At 34.9% G+C, this 23,934-nt stretch overlaps 1 protein-coding gene across 7 annotated transcripts in view; it reads right to left on the bottom strand.

The window, feature by feature from the left end:
- Nucleotides 1-23,934, bottom strand: part of CEP170 (centrosomal protein 170) — a 137,994-nt gene that overhangs the window by 48,781 nt on the left and 65,279 nt on the right. For all 7 annotated transcript variants that reach the window (XM_060090906.1, XM_060090908.1, XM_060090910.1 and 4 more), the window contains exons 5-10: nt 20,447-20,505; nt 20,188-20,350; nt 18,942-19,076; nt 5,028-5,504; nt 1,230-1,393; nt 750-1,043 (exon numbers count right to left, since the gene is read on the bottom strand). In XM_060090906.1, the coding sequence (XP_059946889.1) occupies nt 750-1,043; nt 1,230-1,393; nt 5,028-5,504; nt 18,942-19,076; nt 20,188-20,350; nt 20,447-20,505 (1,292 nt within the window). The remainder of the gene's footprint in view (nt 1-749; nt 1,044-1,229; nt 1,394-5,027; nt 5,505-18,941; nt 19,077-20,187; nt 20,351-20,446; nt 20,506-23,934) is intronic.

Here is a 23,934-nt window from a genome sequence, read left to right as displayed (position 1 = left end):
CTTGAACAAGGGATTAATGTTTAGCCAAATTTATGTTTCTATCTTCCAGCGGATAAAATATACAGCTGATTCTAAAGTCAACCTTCCATTACTGGGAGCAAAACTACTCTTTAAACCATACAACAATCATTATACACATTAACCAATAACATCAAAAAACAAATCTGAAATGTAAATAATCATCATGACTAGGTATACACTTGGTTAAACTCAGAGTATCATAAACACACTGATTTTGTTTTTATACACTTTTCTATCACCACAGACAGCACTGAATAGAAAGTAAGAGAAGAAACTAAGGAAAAAGAACAAAATTGATTAAAACATATGTATTTTCATCTGCTTCCAAAATTAGTAGGCAGGAAACCTTTGTTTATTATCAGTTAATGTTCATGTTTATATTAACAGAGTCATAGCAATCTGGTTTTGATTTTTAGTTTTTAAATAAATGCAAAGTGAGAATGGCCAAAGTATAGCATTTGAAAAGTCAATCTTAAATTTACACAACTTTAAAAGGTCCAACCAGCTTATACGTACAGGACTTTACATATGAAACTCGGGCAAATTCAGAATATAAGCAGAATAAAATCAGAAAGCATTTGGGTCTTATTGTTAGTCTTGCAGTTCCCTAACAAAATCCTAAAGTTTCAAAATACTGACTACATGAAAACATTTTATACTCTCTAGTAATTTCCAATAGTAATACACCACGAGAAAACTAACATCATACCCAAATTTCAATTATTTACCTTGTCAATCATTTTTCTTGCTTCCACTTCCTCACTGTTGGGATTCTCTAACTCAATGGTATAAGTACCCTTGTCACTTTGGTCATCATCATTATCCTTTTCAGAAGCAGCAGAAGTAGCTTGATTTTTTAACATTTTATCCATCTCCTGGCTTGGTCTGTGCCCCAGACTCCCTGAACTTCTTAATAATGCAGTTTGTAGGAAGGGAATTGACACCGATGGCTCCTCTGATTTCTGTTTTAACAATTTCCCATGTGGAACACCATGCCCCCCTCGGTGGTGCGCAGAGCTAGTCTGTAAAGACAAAGAAACCACTTTGGCATCTGCTGTTGGAGATTTTGTTTTTTCAAGTTTTGTATGTGGTGCTGAATAAGTAGTTTCCTGACACAAGATTCCCGTACTGTGAGTAAAAGAATAGGACCTTCTTTTTCTGGGATTGTCTTCATCAAAGAATGCAATCATAAAAGCAGTTTGACTTACAACAGCTTGGTCTTGATGCTTTTCAGTAGCCTGGGTCTTCTGTAGCTTTTTCTGTTCTGAATGGTGGCGCCTTAAGTGTTCCTCAAGAGTTGCACGTTTGCTAGAGCGCCTGTGAGCCCCAGCATTTTCTGAGTCGCTTTGTGTACCATCATCATGTTTATTTCCTGGACACAAAAAAGAAACCACATAATAGAGAAGGAAAAAATCCCATGTAGAAAATTAGAAGCACATACAAAAGTGCTGCTTGTTTGGCCCCCTTCCCCTTTTCAATCAAAAGTCATATGTTCTTTTCAGTAACAGGCTCTGCAAACTTCCCTCAATTGCAATGCTTACATTCAAATTTTATCAACCAACAATGAGTCCTTTATAAACAACTGAATAGGATTACTTTTCTTTATCCAAATTTTAACTTTATAATGGTTCACCAATGCCTTAACAGATAAGCAATGCTATATCTCTGTGACACTCTGTATTTATAACATTAAACATTAATCCTGCCTTTAAACCTTATACTTTATTTAAGCAATCAAAAATTTATTTTTAGCATTAGAGAGAAAAAGACAGAAAAAAGTGTGATCCCACTGAAGTGCTTATCACTACATAGGAAAAGAGAATGCAAATGCCATAAAAAAAAGTGATGAAACTTAACTTTCAGTGACGTTCAAAACTTCCAAAAGTATAGCATACCTTGCCTTTTTAATATAAAAATGCAAATTTGTAGTTTCCACCATTTATTGTACAATTCTTTACAAACCTCTTTCTAGCTATGAGAATTTTCGCAATTTTGCATGTGTGCTCATTTAAACTCTGGTGGCTTCAGCGAGTTAAATAAAGCATGCTAAAAGGCCTAGCATGGAAAAGTGCAGTCTATGAAATCCTACATAAATCTACCAGACAAATGGCATGGTGCTAAATATAACTAGATAAAAATATGTCTTCTCTGTTAAACATATAGAGTCAAGTTAGAATACCGTAGTTGAATTTTGAAAACATCAGCTTCCTACCAGAGGTTTTTTTGTTACCCTTCATAGTTCTATTAGGGATTAAATGTGAAACTTTACGAAAATTACTTGATGTTTCACTGATTTAGAATTCTTATTATCTAAATAATAAGTACACTAGAAGAAATAATCAAATGACAATTATTATATTATTATAGCATGAATTTAATGGAAAGTCAAGAGCTATTCTATGCATGTTTTAGATTGAATCACAAATGAGGGCTGAATCACAAATGAGGGCTTAAATGATAGCTCTTTAGAAGAAAGCTATAAATTACTCTAGTCAACCACATGTATTCCAATACTTCCAGGACTAAATCTGAAAATCTTTCTTCAAACTAGCAACTACTGAAAATGCAATCTGAAAGGAAAAAAATGGTGTTTAATTTAATTAATGGAATTCGTGCCTTGGTAATTAAGCTAGGAATCATGGATAGACAGGTGGAATGCAGATATTTGCTAGTTCAAATACAAAACTCACTAAAAACAGGACATTGTACAACCTATTTCATGTTGCACTGGATGCACTGAAAAGGAATCCAGTTTGTGAGAGCTGTAAATAACTAAACTCCCATATTTCATGTGTAGTAAGACCAGATAACCCATATCACACACATATACAATATGAAAATGTCATCTTTACAGAATTTAGTTCTTGTAACACCATACAAACAGTTGGCACTTAGTTAGCATCAGGTCCTTTCAGTATCTTTTCTTTAAGTTTTGGGTTAAAAATTCTCTATAGATTAGCCATTTTCTTTTTTCAAAAATTATTATTCTTTTTGCATTTCTCAGTGTTATACAAGATAACACATCTGATCAGAACTGCAATTTCTGTTCTTACTTAACAAAAAAAAAAATCACTTGGAACTGTTCTTAACAAGATTCTTTCTGTTTTGTCTATTATTAATCAGTCATTAATATGTTGAAGTTTTTTCAGTATTTTTAAGGGTAGATTAGCTGTACCTAGTCAGGAGTTGTGGCCAAAAAAAAGCTGCAACTCTCCTAAAGGGTAAAATTGTATGGGTTTTGTGAACATTATTTTCTTTAACTGTCCCAAAGCGCGTGCACGTCACTCTTGCAGGAGCAAAGTTGTTTTGTTTTGCCTACTTTCAAGTTTTTGACTAAACAGTTGCTGAAAGTCTATTATTAAAGTACAGTTATAATAAAAGGGTGTAATAAGAGTTTTTTGTTTTTCATTTGTTTTCTTTTTTTTTTTTTCTGGCCACACTGAGTGGCATGCGGGATCTTAGTTCCCCCAGCAGGGATGGAACCCGTGCCCCCTGCAGTGGAAGCATGGAGTCTTAAACACTGGAACTCCAGGGAAGTCCCATAAAGGTACTTTTTAATGGTGTCTTTTAAAAGGATATTTTAGCTCATTTTTGTACATTTATTAAGGGTGGTCTAAAAAAGACGATGTCATTTCTAAATTTTCAAAGTTCACACTACTTTTTATATTAGAGGATATCAGTATTATTTTATCCAATTCATAAAAATGATCAATTTACAAATGGGTAGCTTTCATTTGTGAGCTTTAACCTATATATATCAATACAGGTATAGGTCTCAATTATATATTTGCTATTATCTAGTAGGAGTAAAGACAACAATCACATGTTAAAAGTTCATATGCCAGGTAACTGCTTATGATTATAATTAAATATAGAAATAGGCCCTGACAAAGAATTAGGTAATCACACTATCTCACTATCCTGAAATGCCTTAGAAATAAATCAGAAATAGGTATTTCTTCATTAGCTGAATAGAATCCCAAGCCATAAAGTACAGGTTAAACCAGGGTCAGTCTTGTCAATTATAGTGAAGTCATTCATTGTTTATTCAAATTACTGAGTACCTATCACATACTCAAGCCCCAGGAAAGAGATATAAGGCAAGTAATATATAATCTCTGACCTCAACAAGTGTTCTTTTAAAGCTCTTTAACTTTTTGTATAGTAACAGAATGGTCAGATTAACATGCAATCTTTTCCCTTACAGACAGCTTGTTGAATAAAATTAAGACAGAGTAACATAAAACTGTATTCAGAAAATTCTAAATTAATTAAATTAGCAAAATCAATGGAAAAAAAATGATCAGTTGATACTTCGATGTACAGGTATAAAGAAAGATTTTACTAACTTTCATCAACTATTATACTAATAAAACATATATAATAATTACTTCACAAATAAACCTTCAACTACAATTTTTATAAAAGTCTTACTAGTGAAAAAATTCTTAATTCAATTAATTCCCAATATCTCTAAACAAAAAAAAATTTTGTTTCATGACATGAGTAACCTGAGAAGAGTTTGAAACACTCTACCAACAATGTGACTATATTACCAAAGTAGAACTGTCATCCCATTATCCAATGGCTTAAAACTTTCAAAATCTACATACTGCTATTTTACAGGAAGCACATAATAGAGAAGAACAGAATTAAATATATCTTTTCCTGAAGTCAAGAAAATGATGAGAACTGCTTTCTAGGGAATTCCACTGGTGAAATGAATGAATCTTTTATTTCCATAAGAAAAAGAAACATATTTAATGGCATAAATACAAATTTACAAAACCAATCTGGTTTTGGCAAGAAAATGAAGGCAGACTGTTTTGAATGAGTAAGTTGGATGTGGGCAGTTTGGCTGGCTTTTGAGCTTTAAAATCAAATATAAACCTTCAAAAATGCAGAAGCTTTATACCATATAGTTATTTATCTAATAATAGGCTGGTAACTGTGAAGACTGAACTTTACCATAAAATAGCAAGTTCTAAATGATCAATTCACTTTACCTTTCAACCTTTTTAAGTAAACTGGAACATCACTTTTAATACTTTTGGAATCCTCTTCTGATCTTTCCCATACCATCTGAGGAGGGTTGTTCTGTGCCAGCCAGTCAGCTACTTTGTTTTCTGGTGCCATCATTCCAGTTTGAATCCCTGGCAGGTCTTGTGTTCCAGGAGAACACTTCTTTGATTTGTGGCGCTGATCAGAAGTAAATTTTGTCACATGATCTCTAATAGTTACTTTCCCTGGGGTACTGTCATCAAATTCAATGGTAAATGAAGCATGCCCTGCACCTGTTGTATGAGAACTTGGTGTGTCTTTTGTTGAGATTTCATGAGTAGTGCTCTCTGTTATTTGTGATGGTTGCTGAAATTCTTTCGTAGGGATTTCAAAATAACTTGGTTCCCTACAGAAAGGAAAAAGTACTTCTTCATTTGCAGCTGCAGATTGTTCCTCAACTTGCTTGGCATCTATGCTGCACCCTAATAAGAAAAATAAGAGAAAATTCAAAATATTTGGAAGCTTCTAGCACTTGAAGAAGTATAGTAATTGCCACTTGTATTATTCCATGGAAATCAGAAGGCAGATCATAGTCTGGATGAAAAAGAATGGCAAATGTCACAGAAGAGAAATAATTCTGATTATAAACGTAGCATTCAGTTACCAATAGGAGATGCAAGATAAGCAGCGCAGTGGCAAAAGATAGCAAAGCAGTTAAGAGATGGACCTTGCATGGCTAGGTCCATATTTTTTCCAACTTGGATCCAGAAATCATCAAAGTACAAAAGAACTGAAATCAAATGGAGATGGATATGCATGTTCAATGTACATATAGAGAGAGATAGAAAAAAATATAAACTTCCTTATCAAGTAAGGAGGATGAAATATCTGAAATATCTATGAAAACAAGTAAACTTCCAAAGGAGAACAGGTGCTCAAATGAAGAAAGAAACATGACCTCAATATGTAAGCAATGTTCTGGACATAATGATTCCACTTACCATTCTTCACCATCACATTCAGAGACATTACTTTTAGAAGGACAAAAATAATATTACCAATGTGTGATCCTTATAAGAAAATAGATACATTTTATAAAAAATAAAAGAATGACTAAAGATAAAACATGTGGTTTGCTTGTGGCATTGCAATCCAAGCAGCAGTATGAAAACAAGTAAGTTAAAAATAGACAATTCAGTTGCCAGACAATTAATTCCACAAGGAAATTCAGGTACATTTCTATACAGCAGAATACATCCAAGTGTCAAAATCCATGGAGGAAAAGCTGAACTATAAATCTCAGATCAAAAAGAGCTGGCATAAGTAAGCAACTCTGGAACACTGTTCCTCTGTTGCCTCAGGGACAAATATGAAGGTATAAAAACAAATGCATTTATATATAAAATATGTGAAGGCACATAAATGAAAATGATAACTGAACTGCTTTAGATGTGTTATCAGATACTGCAAATGCAAAAAGAATTTAAAGATTAAATTGCTCTGTTTTTCAGGAAACAAAAGAACTATTAGCAAGATGGTAAAGAGTGAATTCAAATGAAAAATATTTCCCTAAGGCTCAAAAAAGCATTCCTTTTAAAAAGAGATTGACAGAAACACCCTTTGCAGATAATTTATTAGGAAGGAAAGGCAATACGGGGGGGACGAGGTTGTTTCTAATCATTTTCTAATTAAGTGAAGTATTGGGTCTTGACACATTTTTTCAAATATCAAATATGGATGGGATTCTTCAGGTGCTATAATCAGTTTCTTAGCAATACGGTGAATATGAAACAGTCATAAAGCTGTTTGCTTTTAGGTTATAGAAGAATGGGACAGCAACATTTCTGTAGTCAAATGTGTGGCACAGGGTATTAGAAGACATCAAGTTCCACTTCCAAAAAAAAAAAAAAAAAAAGTGAAAGCAAACTACACAGACAGTAAACAGAATATATAACAAAAACAATTTTCAACATAAAAATTATCCTTTTCAAAATCTACTTTTTCTCAATACTGAAAATGAAAACAGTGTATCAAAAACACTCTACACTATCAAAGCAATAATTCTACACACTTTCTGGAGGATAAGCATATACAGGATTCTTAATAACCTAAGTCACGTTTTAAAAACTTCTTTATTACAGAGTTCATTTATCTTTTCCTTAAAGTATCCACTTGAGTGTTTACTCTGAAGGCCTGTCACTTAAAATTTCCATGAGAGTAATATGCATTAACTACTTTACATACATAAATAAACTCATTAATGTTTTTATTTTTTCAACATTGATTTATTTACTATGTATCATGTACTGTATCAGTACTATGTACTGCACTTGATCAATTTCATATAGTACAACTGGTTTACAAACCTATCCTACTGGCTCTGATGCTTGCTCAACTTTGGCAAGTGACTTCTTGCAATTTTCAGCACCTTTAGGAGAATCTACTTTACAATTAATCTCCTAACATTCACTTTTCAGCTGTATTCTATTCAGAATCAAACCTGTTAGACCTGCCTTCTGCTGACTTCTCAGCTTCCGTTCTATCCTTCTTGGATGGCCGTGTGGCTGACAGGGTCTTGGTGCTCCAGCTGGGGGTCAGATCTGAGCCTCTGAGGTGGGAGAGCCGAGTTCAGGATATCAGACCACCAGAGACGTCCTGGCCCCACATAATATCAAACGGTGACAGCTCTCCCAGAGATCTCCATCTCAATGCCAAGACTCAGCTCCATTCAATGACCAGCAAGCTCCAGTGCTGGACACTCTATGCCAAACAACTAGCAAGACAGGAACACATCCCCACCCATTAGCAGAGAGGCTGCCTAAAATCATAATAAGGTCACAGGCACTCCAAAACACACCACTGGATGCAGTCCTGCCCAACAGAACGACAAGATCCAGCTTCATCCACCAGAACACAGGCACCATTCCCCTGCACCAGGAAGCCTACACAACCCACTGAGCCAACCATACCCACTGGGGGCAGACACCAAAAACAATGGGAACTACGAACCTGCAGCCAGCGAAAAGGAGACCCCAAACACAGTAAGTTAAGCAAAATGAGAAGACAGAGAAATACGCAGCAGATGAAGGAGCAAGGTGAAAACCCACCAGACCAAACGAATGAAGAGAAAATAGGCAGTCTACCTGAAAAAGAATTCAGAGTAATGATAGTAAAGATGATCCAAAATCTTGGAAATAGGATGGAGAAAAAATAAGAAATGTTTAATAAGGACCTAGAAGAACTAAAGAGCAAACAAACAATGATGAACAACACAATAAATGAAAGTAAAAATTCTCTAGAAGGAATCAATAGCAGAATAAATGAGGCAGAAGAACAGATAAGTGACCTGGAAGACAAAATAGTGGATATAACTACCACAGAGCAGAATAAAGAAAAAAGAATGAAAAGCATTGAGGACAGTCTCAGAGACCTCTGGGACAACATTAAACACACCAACATTCGAATTACAGGGGTCCCAGAAGAAGAAGAGAAAAAGAAAGGAACTGAGAAAACATTTGAAGAGATTATAGTTGGAAACTTCCCTAATATGGGAATGGAAATAGTCAATCAAGTCCAGGAAGCACAGAGACTCCCATACAGGAGAAATCCAAGGAGAAACATGCCAAGACACATATTAATCAAACTATCAAAGATTAAATACATAGAAAAAATACTGAAAGCAGCAAGGAAAATAAAACAAATAACATAAAAGGGAATCCCCGTAAGGTTAACAGCTGATGTTTCAGCAGAAACTCTGCAAGCCAGAAGGGAGTAGCAGGACATACTTAAAGTGATGAAAGGGAAAAACCTACAACCAAGATTACTCTACCTAGCAAGGATTTCATTCAGATTCGACAGAGAAATTAAAACCTTTACAGACAAGCAAAAGCTAAGAGAATTCAGCACCACCAAACCAGCTTTACAACAAACGTTAATGGAATTTCTCTAGGCGGGAAACAAAAGAGAAGGAAAAGACCTACAATAACAAAGCAAAAACAATTAAGAAAATGGGAAAAGGAACATACATATCAACAATTACCTTAAATATATATGGATTAAATGCTCCAACCAAAAGACACGAACTGGATGAATGGATATAAAAACAAGACCCGTATATATGCTGTCTACAGAGACCCACTTCAGACCTTGGGAAACGTACAGACTGAAAGGGGGATGGAAAAAGATATTCCATGCAAATGGAAATCAAAAGAAAGCTGCAGTAGCAATTCTCGTATCAGACAAAATAGACTTTAAAATAAAGACTATTACAAGAGACAAAGAAGGACACTACATAGTGATCAAGGGACCAACCCAAGAAGAAGATATAACAATTGTAAATATTTATGCACCCAACATAGGAGCACCTCAATACACAGGCAATTGCTAACAGCCATAAAAGGAGAAATCGACAGTAACACAATCATAGTAGGGGACTTTAACACCCCACTTTCACCAATGGACAGATCAACCAAAATGAAAATAAATAAGAAAATACAAGCTTTAAATGATACATTAAACAAGATGGATTTAATTGATATTTATAGGACATTCCATCCAAAAGCAACAGAACACACTTTCTTCTCAAGTGCTCATGGAATATTCGCCATGATAGATCATATCTTGGGTCACAAATCAAGCCTTGGTAAATTTAAGAAGATGGAAATAATATCAAGTATCTTTTCTGATATGCTATGAGACTAGATATCAATTACAGGAAAAAAACTGTAAAACTCCTAACACGTGGAGGCTAAACAATACGCTATTAAACAACCAAGAGATCACTGAACAAATCAGAGAGGAAATCACAAAACACCTAGAAACAAATGATAATGAAAACATGATGACTGAAAACCTACGGGATGCAGCAAAGGCAGTTCTAAGAAGGAAGTTTATAGCAATACAATCCTACCTCACGAACAGGAAACATCTCAAATAAACAACCTAACCTTACAACTAAAGCAATCAGAGAAAGAAGAACAAAAAAACCCCAAAGTTAGCAGAAGGAAAGAAATCATAAATATCAGATCAGAAATAAATGAAAAAGAAATAAAGGAAATGAGAGCAAAGATCAATAAAACTAAAAGCTGGTTCTTTCAGAAGAGAAACAAAATTGATAAACCATTAGACAGACTCACCAAGAAAAAAAGGGAGAAGGCTCAAATCAGCAGAATTAGAAATGAAAAAGGAGAAGTAACAACTTACACTCCAGAAATACAAAGGATCATGAGCGATTACTACAAGCAACTCTATGCCAATAAAATGGACAACCTGGAAGTAATGGACAAACTCTTAGAAAAGCACAACCTTTCGAAACTGAACCAGGAAGAAATAGAAAATATAAGCAGACCAATCACAAACACTGAAATTGAAACTGTGATTCAAAATCTTCCAACAAACAAAAGCCCAGGACCAGATGGCTTCACAAGTGAATTCTATCAAACATTTACAAAAGAGCTAACACCTATCCTACTCAAACTCTTCCAAGATATACTAGAGGGAGGAACACTCCCAAACTCATTCTATGAGGGCACTGTCATCCAGATACCAAAACCAGACAAAGATGTCACAAAAAAAGAAAACTACAAGCCAATATCACTGATGAACATAGATGCAAAAATCCTCAACAAAATACTAGCAAACAGAATCCAACAGCACATTAAAAGGATCATACACCATGATCAAGTGGGGTTTATCCCAAGAATGCAAGGACTCTTCAATATATGCAAATCAATCAATGTGATACACCATATTAACAAATTGAAGCAGAAAAACCATATGATCATCTCAGCAGATGCAGGAAAAGCTTTTGACAAAATTCAACACTCTTTTATGATAAAAACTCTAAAGAAAGTGGGAATAGAGGGAATTTACCTCAACATAATAAAGTGCATATATGACAAACCCACAGCCAACATTGTTCTCAATGGTCAAAAACTGAAACCATTTCCTCTAAGATCAGGAACAAGACAAGGTTGCCCACTCTCACCACTACTATTCAACATAGTTTGGGAAGTTTTAGCCACAGCAATTAGAGAAGAAAAATAAATAAAAGGAATCCAAATCAGAAAAGAGGAAGTACAACTGTCAGTTAACAGATGACATGATACTATACATTGAGAATCCTAAAGATGCTACTAGAAAACTACTAGAGCTAATCAATGAATTTGGTAAAGTAGCAGGATACAACATTAATGCACAGAAATCGCTTGCATTCCTATACACTAATGATGAAAAATCTGAAAGAGAAATTAAGGAAACACTCCCATTTACCATTGCAACAAAAAGAATAAAATAGCTAGGAATAAACCTACCTAAGGAGACAAAAGACCTGTATGCAGAAAACTATAAGATACTGATGAAAGAAATTAAAACAGATGGAGAGATATACCGTGTACTTGGACTGAAGAAGTCAAAATTGTGAAAATGACTCTACTACCCAAAGTAATCTACAGATTCAATGTCATCCCTATGAAACTAGCAATGGCATTTTTCACAGAACTAAAATAAAAAATTTCACAATTTGTGTGGAAACACAAAAGACCCCAAAGAGCCAAAGCAATCTTGAGAAAAAGAAACAGAGCTGGAGGAATCAGGCTCCCTGAATTCAGACTATATACTACAAAGCTACAGTAATCAAGACAGTATGGTACTGGCACAAAAACAGAAATATAGATCAATGGAACAGGATAGAAAGCCCAGAGGTAAACCCACACACATATGGTCAACTTATCTTTCATAAAGGAGGCAAGAATAAACAATGGAGAAAAGACAGCCTCTTCAATAAGTGGTGCTGGGAAAACTGGACAGCTACATGTGAAAGAATGAAATTAGAATACTCCCTAACACCATACACAAAAATAAGCTCCAAATGCATTAAAGACCTACATGCAAGGCCAGACACTATCAAACTCTTAGAGGAAAACATAGGACACTCTATGACATAAATCACAGCAAGATCCTTTTTGACCCACCTCCTAGAGAAATGGAAATAAAAACAAAAACACACAAATGGGACCTAACGAAACTTAAAAACTTCTGCACTGCAAAGGAGACTGTAAACAAGACGTAAAGACAACCCTTAGAATGGGAGAAAATATTTGAAAATGAAGCAACTGACAAAGCATTATCTCCAAAATATACAAGCAGCCCACACAGCTCAATATCAAAAAAAACAAAGAACCCAATCCAAAAAAGGGCAGAAGACCTAAATAGGCATTTCTCCAAAGAAGATAGATATACAGATTGCCAACAAACACATGAAAGGATGCTCAGCGTCAGTAATCATTAGAGAAATGCAAATCAAAACCACAATGCGGTATCACCTCACACCATTCCAAATGGGCATCATCAAAAAAATCTACAAACAATAAATGCTGGAAAGGGTGTGAAGGAAAGGGAACCCTCTTACACTGTTGGTGGGAATGTAAATTGAAACAGCCACTATGGAGAACAGTATGGAGGTTCCTTAAAATACTAAAAATAGAAGTACCATATGTCCCAGCAATCCCACTACTGGGAATATACTGTGAGAAAAGCATAATTCAAAAAAAGTCATGTACCACAATGGTCACTGCAGCACTATTTACAATAGCCAGGACATGGGAGCAACCTAAGTGTCCATCTACAGATGAATGGATAAAGAAGATGTGGCACATATACAGAATGGAATATTACTCAGTCATAAAAAGAAACCAAATTATTTGTAGTGAGGTGGATGGACCTAGAATCTGTCATACAGAGTGAAGTAAGTCAGAAAGAGAAAAACAAATACCATATGCTAACATGTATATATGGAATCTAAAAAAAAAAAAAAGTTCTGAAGAACCTAGGGGCAGAACAGGAATAAAGATGCAGACTTAAGAGAATGGACTTGAGGATGCGGGGAGAAGGAAGGGTAAGCTGGGACGAAGTGAGAGAGTGGCATGGACATATATACACTACCAAATATAAAACAGACAGCTAGTGGGATGCAGCCACTTAGCACAGGGAGATCAGATTGGTGCTTTGTGACCACCTAGAGGGGTGGGAGGGACACGTAAGAGGGAGGGGATATGGGCATATAAGTATACATATAGCTGATTCACTTTGTCATACAGCAGAAACTAACACAATGTGAAGCAATTATACTCCAATAAAGATGTTAAATAAATAAGCAAACCTATCCTATCTATCTATCGTCATTCATTCATTCATTCATTCATTTTGCTCTCCACATCCTTACAGGTAACAGAGTAACCCTGAGAACAAGGGTTAGTAGTTTCCTACTACCACTACCTGAATACCCAAATAAAATGATGTGGCTGAACTATGAAGCAATAACTACAAAAAGCTGGCCCAGAGGTATAGCATTTATCATTTACTTGTTATTCACGATTCAAATGAGTATGTTTCCAATTTTCCTCCCTTGTGAAAAAAAACTTCACAGTTAATACTGACATACTTTTAATATGTTTTCACATTATAACACATTAAAAAAGCAGAGATCAACAACTGCACATAACTATGTTTAAGATTATTATTTCCTAAGTTAGTCCTACTTCAAAATTGCCTTTACTCCAAGGACTAGAAACCCTGAGACTTACACAAGTTAACACCTAATTTAACCAGAAATCGCTTATCTAACAATGTCAAGCAGCACAACAGAGTGGAAAGGCAGCATATATGATATGATTAGTGGAAAGTAGTGAGAAGATTTGAAATCAGGTAAGTCCTGTCTCTATCAGTCCTTAATTCTCATTTTCCTCATTGTTAAATGAGAAAATAATATCTACCCATAAGATTGTTGTGAAGATTCAGTGAGATAAGTTATCCAGAAAAAGTCTGGCACAAAGTAGGCACAAAAGTAAATGTTTCTCTTACTTTTCCTCCCCCAACTCTTCAACATAGCTAATTAGGGAAACAAGAAGCTAAAACCAAAAATCTAACTCTAAAATAAAAAACCCAAGACAGATATGACAACACCTATATCCTCATATTTGTGATCTTTACTACCAGGAAAGTCCTTCATTGAGAACCTTTTTTGACTATTTACTCAGATTACATGTGGCAAATCTGGAGGGGATATAAAAGCAAGGATTAAGGTCAGACATATTGCGCTAAGAAGAGTCAAGTTGTCGAGATAAGACAAAAAACAATCAAGAGCAGACACACGGCTCAAAAACACAGTAGTTCAGAACCATTCATTCAGTATATGGAGCAAACAGTCTTACATACTTCAAGTCTCCCAAAGGCATCACTGTAATGTATCATAGTTCAATCACTGATGTTCATAATGATGCTTCTGAGTCATAAAGCAAACATTTAAATTATATTCAGCCTTCTGTGCTTAAGAAGGCAATGACATGGGTAATTCATTTAATAGAAATATAGGAAATGGTTAAACTTAGAAAAAAATTTCAGTTGTAAAAGTAAAGTTCAGTCATCTGGAAAATTCATTATGTAGAGGAATTCATTTCTCTGAAGATGATAAAACCAGATCAAGTGTGGGCCTGGTATATTTTGGAATTGTACGCCCACTAGAAAAATTATTAGGGGTCTTCTAAATTAATATAGAAAAATAAAACAGCTTTCCTCTTTCCGTACACTGACGAAACATTCTGAAATTTATGAATTTAACATGCATTTCTATTCAAAACCTATTTTGCTTATACTAAAGTAAACTAAATTATATACTAAAATACTAATATTTTATTTATACCAATATTTTATTATTAATCTCAATTGCTAGATATTTAAAAGTATTTAATAACTGATTATGCTAGAATTAATTATGTTTATCAAAATCAGAAGAGCAATATCCTTAAATTCTTAAGGTATTTTATGATTGTGTGACCTTCCAGGGAAACTGATAACATACATAATTCAGAAAATATGTTCCCTTCATTCTTCTGTACTAAATTAAATGAAATATTAAGCTGTTTCAAGATGATAAAGACTATAATTATGAAGGCAAATTCTGCTTGAGATATCCATCCAACCTAGTATATTCAAGTACTTCAAATTACAAAGACTGGGAAACTCCTTTTACCAAAAAGGAACTACAACTCAAAAGTTTTCAAATTTAGTTTAATTAGATTAAAAATCAGTGTAAAAGAGCCAAAAATCTACTCTTCACAGTTGTACACACCTTTTCAAACTGTATGCAACACTTAAAGGTCTTTAATTGTAACCTAAGAAGTGTTTAAACCGTTTAAACCAAGTTAGAAGGTAGAAGAGCATACCTGATCTAAAATGAGGACAAATTCTCCTTTAATAGGACTCAAATATTCACACAATTTCAGGAGAACGTGATTGCTCTAATATTTGCTTCTAGGGTTCTTTGGGCTTTAAGGGAAATTGGTAGGAGATTCTGGATACACATGGACCCACAGAAAGGGACATAAAAAGTTACTAGGTAGTAGATTCTCTATTATCCTTTCTGGAATGTTCACCTTTCAAAATAAATACTAAGATTTTACAGTCTAAAAATTGGTAACCAAGAAGCAAATAACTTTTTGCTTTTACCAAAAAAGCATGCTTAGAGCACAAATAAACTAATCATTTATATTTCATAATCTGAAACACTAAAAAAAAACCTTAATTTCAAAATGACCAAGTGAAATAGCATTCAATACGCATTTTCAAATTTGATTCTACAATATATGCTGGCATCATAAATTATTTCAAATTAGTAAACTGTTTCTCTCACCCTATATTTTAAAAGACTACAAATGATAAATCTGAAACAATAACATCCTCATACTAATATAAGAAAGCAAATGAGACTCTCATTAAGGCTTTTAATCAGCTGAATCTGACAGAGTGCTTCAAGCTACTTAACAAAAGACGTGCATCACTTAATTCCTTCTAACTCAAAAATAATCCCAAGATTATTAGACAGCTTTTGTCATCTGGCAGAAAAGATACTCAATGAGACACGCCACACAGCTGGTAATCATTTAAGAATTTAGTTTCATTCACATGGATGAAATTACTACTGGATGTTTCACAGTTTGAAATTCATTTCATTAACTTAGGTATGAGAGATCAATTTTTTATGTCAATTTGTTTTTGGAGTGCTTGTTTTAATCTTTATACTATACGAAGTATATTCTTTTGGAGTGACTGTGTGTGTGTGTGTGTGTGTGTGTGTGTGTGTAATGACTGCTGAAATGTTAGCTGTTTGTGGTTAAGAGCATGGACTCGAGTCAGGCTACCTGGGTTCAAATCCCAGCTAAACTACTTGCTAGCAGGGTGACCTTGTGAATAAATTCACATAACCTTGCCGCCGTTTCCTTATTTATAAAATGGGGATGATAACAGTAACTACTTTTAGGTATCACTGTGAAAGGATTAAATGATTAAACATATGCAGGGCACTAAGAAGAGTGTCTTGATAAAGCAAGCACCACCGAAGTGTTAGCTGTTGTTAATAAGTCATGGTTCTGTCTCCAGGACAAAAATTACATTTACTGTATTTACATTTATTATAATTACATTGATTGTATTCTAGAAGATATGTATTTCAGACTTCAAAAGTTCTTTTGTGTGTGAGGGTGGAAGGATCTTTAATGGCCAGATAAACTCAGTATCACAATTATTTTCAGAATTTGGCAACAGTTAAATTCTGCTGTGTTTTCTTCTAAGTTAACCACCAATTATTAGCACATTTTTTTTCTCACTCTCCTCTCTCTCTCTCTCTCTCCCCCTTCCTTCCTCTCTCTCTCCCCCTCCCCTTCTCTCTCTCCCTCTCTCTCTTTCTCCTAGATGGCTCTAGTACACAGTGATAATATAATATGTGATTCCTGAAGGAACTTATAGTTTAGATGAAAAGGCGTACACACAAAATACTGAAGGAAAGTGTTACATATTAGCAATAGATATAAACAGACATACCCTTTAGAATTTTATATTACCTGATTTATGTGTATACATGTCTGTGGGAGAAGAGCAGGCAGGAATTAGTCTAATTTATGTGGAAATGCACTGGGAGAGAGCACTAAACAACTGGTAGTGGGACGCAAGGCTAAGAAAGTGGGACAAAATTAGAGAGAACTTTGACATAATACCTATTGGGCAAGCAAAAGGAAGCTACTGTAGTTTCTTAAAGAAAGGAAAAAAAAAAACGGCAGCTTAGATTTATTATACAAAATGAACTGCAGAAGGGTTGAAACTGGAAATAGTTCAGTTATGATTAATGGAAAAAAAGGGCAACAGAAGTAGGCAATATAATAGATGAGGTGAAAGGAAGGGAAGACACAAAGATTTCATATAAAGTAGACATTCTTGACTGCCTTCCAAAATCCATTTCCTATTCCTCCCTCCTACAAGAACTCCAACATTCCCAGGTATCTCTAACTCTTCCCTGATACAGCTCATGTGCCTTAGGGGGAAAACTAACCCCATATTCAGCTTCAGGATGGGTACAATTGGCTTAAGGATAATCTCATAACCCTTGCCAGGGATTGGTTCAGAAATAAGCAGGTGACCTACTCCTGAACCCATGAGAGGCCAATGAGATGACAAATGTGTTGAAAACTTTGGGGAGAGTTTCCAGGGGTTCTTCTAGAAGCGACCTTTGCTATTTCCCACTGGATGTGATCAAAGCAGCATGCACTCCAACTGCTACTGGCAAGCAGCCTATGAGTACGAGGGGAAACTCCCTCAGTATGCAGCCACTGTGAATAGAAGGGCAGAAAGTCCGAGAGAAAATAGCTAGCTGATGACACCATTGAGATGCTGCATTAACCAATCCTGAAGAGGTTCAGTTATTTATTTTAGCCAGTAGAATTCCTTCCTGTTTAGTCTCAGGTGGCATTTCTATTATTTGCATTTGAGGGTATGCTAAATAATACTAAGTTTCTGAGCTTGAACATGAAGAAAAAAACGTGTTGGCCACAGAAACAAGGAAACTGAGATGGGAATTTATTTGCAAAGTTGACAACTTTCAGTTTGGGGCACTTTAAGATCAAGTTGATAAGGCCAGCTTTCTAAGACTTGTACTCTGGTGAAATTAGAGCATATTTAAGCACCAGTGCTCTTATTCTCCAGCTAATAAAAACCTCTTATTTACCTTGTAGAATTATGGTCAAAGGTAGAAAGTTGACAGAACTTCTGATGGAATCTATCCTTAACTCAGAGTCAAAGTTGGCTTTCCATACTGCTCCCTGGTGCCTGTATTTAATTCCTCCAGTTCTAATCCTTATCTGCTATTATCACAGAAACTGGCTGTTCATCCTTCAGTGTTGATGTCCTTGTCAAGTCCTTATGTGACAGACAACTGATACCTCCATTTATTTCCTGGAAATCTTGATTTTCTGGCTTTTCACTTAGCTCATTACTCAACTCCTCCAGCAACAAAAGATTATGTTCCTTGACTATTTATCTGAGAATGTGATTCAGAATTATTTCTTCCTTCTGGCTGCTCAACAGCTAATCTTGTTGTTACCATACCCCAACAAATTGGGCATGCTGAGATTTTAAAGAAGTTTTAAACTTCATACATTTTGAACATAATAAAAAATTTTCATTTAAAAATATGATTATATGTTTGTGAATCTAATGAAAACACACAAAACTAGTTTGTATTTACTATTTTGGTCTAATTAAAACATTTAAAAAATTATTTTAAAATACTTAAAATGTCCAATTATATTACTTAACTATATATCAAGTTTTAACACCCTCATAAATAAGTTAAATAAGGAAAAATATTTTAAATAAAAGTGATTTACAAAGATATTAGAATTAATACTTTATGAGAGAATCATTCATAATAAATAAATTTAATTTAAAATGACAATGTCATTAAAACATTCATCAACTATTTTTAACATATTAAAGAATAGGGGACATCTCTTTTAAGGGTAGACAGATTTTTGCTTTGATGATAAGTTCTTCCTAAAATACCTACTTAATGTCATAGTCTGAGCTTTTTTTACCTGATGTTCCAGTTTCATGATTTTTCTCTTCAGGCTTGCCATTTGACTTGAAAGCTCTTTGTTCATCCACCTCATCATCCCCCCACCATGATGGTTGCCCATATAATGGAGTACCACGGGGCATAGCAGAAGTATCTGGAAAGAGGTGGGAAAAATCTGTCTAAAGCATATGAAACAGAAAAAAAAAAAAAAAAGCTTTTGCAGAATGCTAGAATCGCCCAGTTGATTTATTAAATGAAGAAGTACAGCTGACCCCTGAACCACATGGGGTTAAGAGCCTCAACTCTCCCTGCAGTTGAAAATCTGAGTATAACTTATCGTCAGCCTTCCAAATCCACAGTCCCCCCATATATGCAGTTCCACATTCGTAGATTCAACTGAAGTGGATCCTGTAGTATTGTAGTGTTGACTACTGAAAAAAAATCTGCATATAAGTGGACCTGCATAGTTCAAAGCAGTGTTGTTCAAGGGTCAGCTGTATAGTCTAGATAGCTGAAAAGTACTCTAAGTTGAATAACTTAGTATTTGTGAATCTCATTCAATATTGAACATGATGAAATAAATGAAATTCTGCACTGGCTATTATCTAAGTAATGTAAACTGCTATAGCCCAATAGCTTTTTGTCAAAGTGTAATTAGTTCTTTGGTATATAGAAATGGCTCATAAATCTAAATATGAAGGCCAAAACTAAATTTTGGTATAAGTGACCATTTTTTCTTTTTTTTATTTAAACCTAAGGGCATTGCACAGTAATTAAATTTAAACTAGCTGTTAACTGGACTAACAGATTTATATCTGAGCAATCTGGTAATGTCTAGCAGTTTTAAAAATATCTTTTGTATGAATGGGATTATCTATATAAAATATATTTTACAGTTCCTGGAATACTATAAATACGATAATTATGATGATGTAGGCATTATTGGACATTTCCTTTTCATTCATTTCAGTTACAATCCAGAAAAAAAAGTAGCAAACATGAAATAATAAAAATAGTATAAGGCAAATTATACGTACTTTCCTCAAATATTTAAATGTATTAAACACACCTATATACAACTGCCATATAATTATATGTTTTATAATGCTTTCTAATGAAGCACTGGCTGCATTAAAACCCACTCTGAAATTGTCATTGTTATCATTAATTATTTTTATAAGGATATGGCCAAGCTTTTGAGAACAAAGCATGCAATGTCTTCATAATCGAGTATAAATACGATATTTTGAAAGAGGTTAACTTACCTATGGCTTTTTCCTCAGATTTTAGTGCTTCTGTAGCTTTGTGCGGCACTTCTGCCGTGGTATCTGCTACCTTTGAATCTATGCTTTTGGCACATGCAGATTTCAATAATTCTGATTCTGAAGATTTTTGGGACAATTGAAGCTGAATGGTAAACTTCTCGTGCTATAAAACATTTTAAAATGGAAGTGAAATATACCTGAGTGAAATCAACCCTAGTAAATGGTAGATTTACAAAAGAAATAAGTAAAAACTTTTTACCTTTAGAGCTTCTTCAGGGACCCTCATTTCTCCTCGTACTACAGTGAAAAGATTTGTATGTAAACAGGGCTAAGGAAGAGTATCATATCAAAATTCTGATAATCAAGCTTAAAATGATCAAAGATAATATAGAAACTGTCCTATTTTCTACAGGTAGTTACAGTAGAATGACTATATTCCCTTTAAGAATTAAATGTTAAAATATGCTCACAAATATAAAAATTTTTAAAGACTAAATAAAATCTTAAAATCTAGCAAGTAATTCTAAACTTAGGTAATCATGGCCTTCAAGAAGCAAATAACTGGATGATTAACTGAAGCACAAAAGACATTTTCAGTTCTCTGGAACAATAATATGACCACAAAGAGAAAGCAGCTGGATCAAACTATATTGATAGCTAATCACAAAAATCTAAAAAGAAGTACGTCATCAGTGATTACCCAACAGTAAATCCTGAAGGAATTCAATTACTCCTTCTTCACAAGCATTGATAAAATGAAGTTCATCTTGAAAGTGCAAAAGAAATGCTATAATTAGGGTCTTAACAGCAACTACAACCACTCCTTCCCCCCATGAATTGCAATCAGGGTCATACTACATTATCAAACAACTGATTCTATACAGATTAGAACCAAAAGCTAGATATAATGAATGCTTTCATTATTATACCAAAAAGAACAATGCCTCTGTATATTAAAAAGATCTTTCACTAAACAGTAGAGGTCACATTTCTCACCATTACTTAACCCCGTAATGAAAGGACTTTTATAACCACATATTAATTCTAGTCTTCTTTACCAATTCAGAGCACCCATGACTTCAAGCGTAGAAAGCTTTAATTACCACGTGGGAGAAAAACAGACTTCCCATGCATAACAAGCAGTAAACTTGTTAACGAGTATTTGACCCATAGTTCTACTCATTAAAATAATAAAAACTCAGAATTTTTTAGAATTGTAAAGCGCTTTGGGAATATCCTGTTCAATTCCATTAACCAGCCTTCCCATTCTATAGATGAGGAACTTGAGGACTAACGGGGCAGAACCCAAGATAACAATCTAGTCAACTGAATACCAGGTCTAGGGGTTTCCTATCAGTTTACACTGCTTCCTATAACTGTGAAGTAATAAAATTTTCCTTTTTTGTTATGTACATATGCTGATACACATTTGTTGGTATATATGACAATATACAGTTCATAACTAAGTATAGCTAATAAAAAGTAAGAATCTAGTAACTTTGTTTTACCCCCAAGAAACTTACTAACAGCTGGAGAAGATTCATAGCATTCTTACATTTTCAATGTTAAACACAGTATCTTAAAAATATTGAAAGCCATTTCTATTTTTTTCAATGAGAAACAAATGATTTTAGCCTGTTGTGTTTTCTGATGCTTCTAGATTCTCCTGGGACAGCTTTTAAGGCTATTCCTCAAGGCTAGTCTGGGGTATTCTCTTTAGATTTAGACTTTTTTAAGATCAAGGAAAACTTATAAGAGGGTGTAACTCATAGGTTTACACACTTTACCTTACAAAAAAACTCCTGCGTGGGGCACCAAAGCCCTCAAAAATCCTTCTGTTTAGGTCATAAATTTACCTGAGAACTCTGGTATGACTACGAGATTTTGAGACTGCCCTAACTCCAGCTTTTCCCTCCAAAGCTACTATCTTCCTAGTGGTACGGACCCAGGTAACAGTTTCTAACTTGGTTAATTCAGAAAAATGACAATCTAAGGTACAATTACTTATGATGCCAATAAGTTACAAAACATACAATACAGTAATATTAGCTATAGTTGTATGTCAATTATATCTGGTATATCTCTTGCATTCTTTTACTTTTAACCTGTTGTCTCTACATTTGAATTAGGCAGCATATAGTTGGTCTTACTATTTCATTCCATCTACCAACTGGCCGTTCCCGTTCCTCTCCTCAGGCCACCCTATTCCCTAAGACACAACGACACTGAAATTAGGCCAATTAATAACCCTACGATAACCTCTAAATATTCAAGTGAAATGAAGAGTCACACATCTTTCACTTTAAGTTAAAAGCCAGAAATGACTGAACTTAGTGAGGAACGCACGTCAAAAGCCAAGACAGAACCAAAGCTAGGCCTCGTGTGCCAGTCAGCCAAATTGTGAATGCAGAAGGAAAGTTCTTGAGGGAAATTAAAAGTGCTACTCTAGTGACCACATGAATGATAAGAAAGCCCAATAGCCTTATTGCTAACATGGAGTAAGTATGAGTGGTCTGAAAAGAAGATCTGACCACAACATTCTCTTAGGCCAAAGTCTAATCCAGAGCAAGGCCCTAACTCTCTTCAATGAAGGCTGAGAGAGGTGAGGAAGCTACAGAAGAAAAGTGTGAAGGTAGCAGAAGTTGGTTCATGAGGTTTAAGGAAAAGAAGCTGTCTCCATAACATAAAATTGCAAAGTGAAGCAGCAAGTGCTGATGTAGAAGCTACAGCAAGTTATCCAGAAGATCTAGCTAAGAATTATAATGAAGGTGACTACAATAAACAACAGATTTTCAGTGTAGACAAAATAGTCTTCTTTGGAAGAAGACACCCTCTAGGACTTTCATAGCTAGAGAGAAGTCAATGCCTTGGCTTCAAAGCTTAAAAGGGCAGGATGACTCTCTTGTTAAGGGCTAATGCAGCTGGTGACTTTAAGTTGAAGCCAATGATTACTTACCATTCTGAAAATCCTAGGGCCCTTAAGAATTATGCTAAATCTACTCTGCCTGTGCTCTAACAGTTCAACAATAAAGCCTGGATGACAGCACACCTGTTTACAAGATGATTTAATGAATATTTTAAGCCTACTGTTTGAGACCTACTGCTCAGAAAAAGATTTCTTTCAAAATATTTCTGCACAATGACAATGCACCTGGCCACGCAAGAGCTCTGACGGAGATGTACAAGATTAATGTTGTTTTCATGCCTGCTAACAACATCTATTCTGCAGCCCATGGATCAAGGAGTTATTTCAACTTTCAAGTCTTATTGTTGAATAAATACATTTCATAAAGCTGCCATATACAGTGATTCCTCTGATGGATCTGGGAAAAGTCAATTGAAAACCTTCTGGAAAAGACTCACTATTCTAGATGCCGTTAAGAACATTCATGATTCATGGGAAGAGATTAAAATATCAACATTAACAGGAGTTTGGAAGAAGTTGATTCCAATCCCCATGGGTGACTTTGAGCGGTTCAAGACTTCAGTGGAACAAGTAACTGCAGATGTGGTGGAAACAGCAAGAAAACTAGAATTTAGAAGTGGAGCCTAAAGATGTGAGTGAATTGCTGCAATCTCATGATAAAATTTGAATGCATGAGGAGTTGCTTCCTATGAAGGAGCAAAGAAAGTGGTTTCTTTTTGTTTTTTGGCTGCACCGTTTGGCATGCGGAACTTCCCCGACCAGGGATCGAACCTGCACCTTCTGCACTGGAAGTGCAGAGTCTTAACCACTGGACCACCAGT

Source organism: Mesoplodon densirostris, chromosome 2 (genome assembly GCF_025265405.1).
Source record: "Mesoplodon densirostris isolate mMesDen1 chromosome 2, mMesDen1 primary haplotype, whole genome shotgun sequence".
Classification (NCBI taxonomy): domain Eukaryota; kingdom Metazoa; phylum Chordata; class Mammalia; order Artiodactyla; family Ziphiidae; genus Mesoplodon; species Mesoplodon densirostris.
Note: the sequence above shows the minus strand (reverse complement) of the source record. Positions and strands in the feature narration are given on the sequence as shown.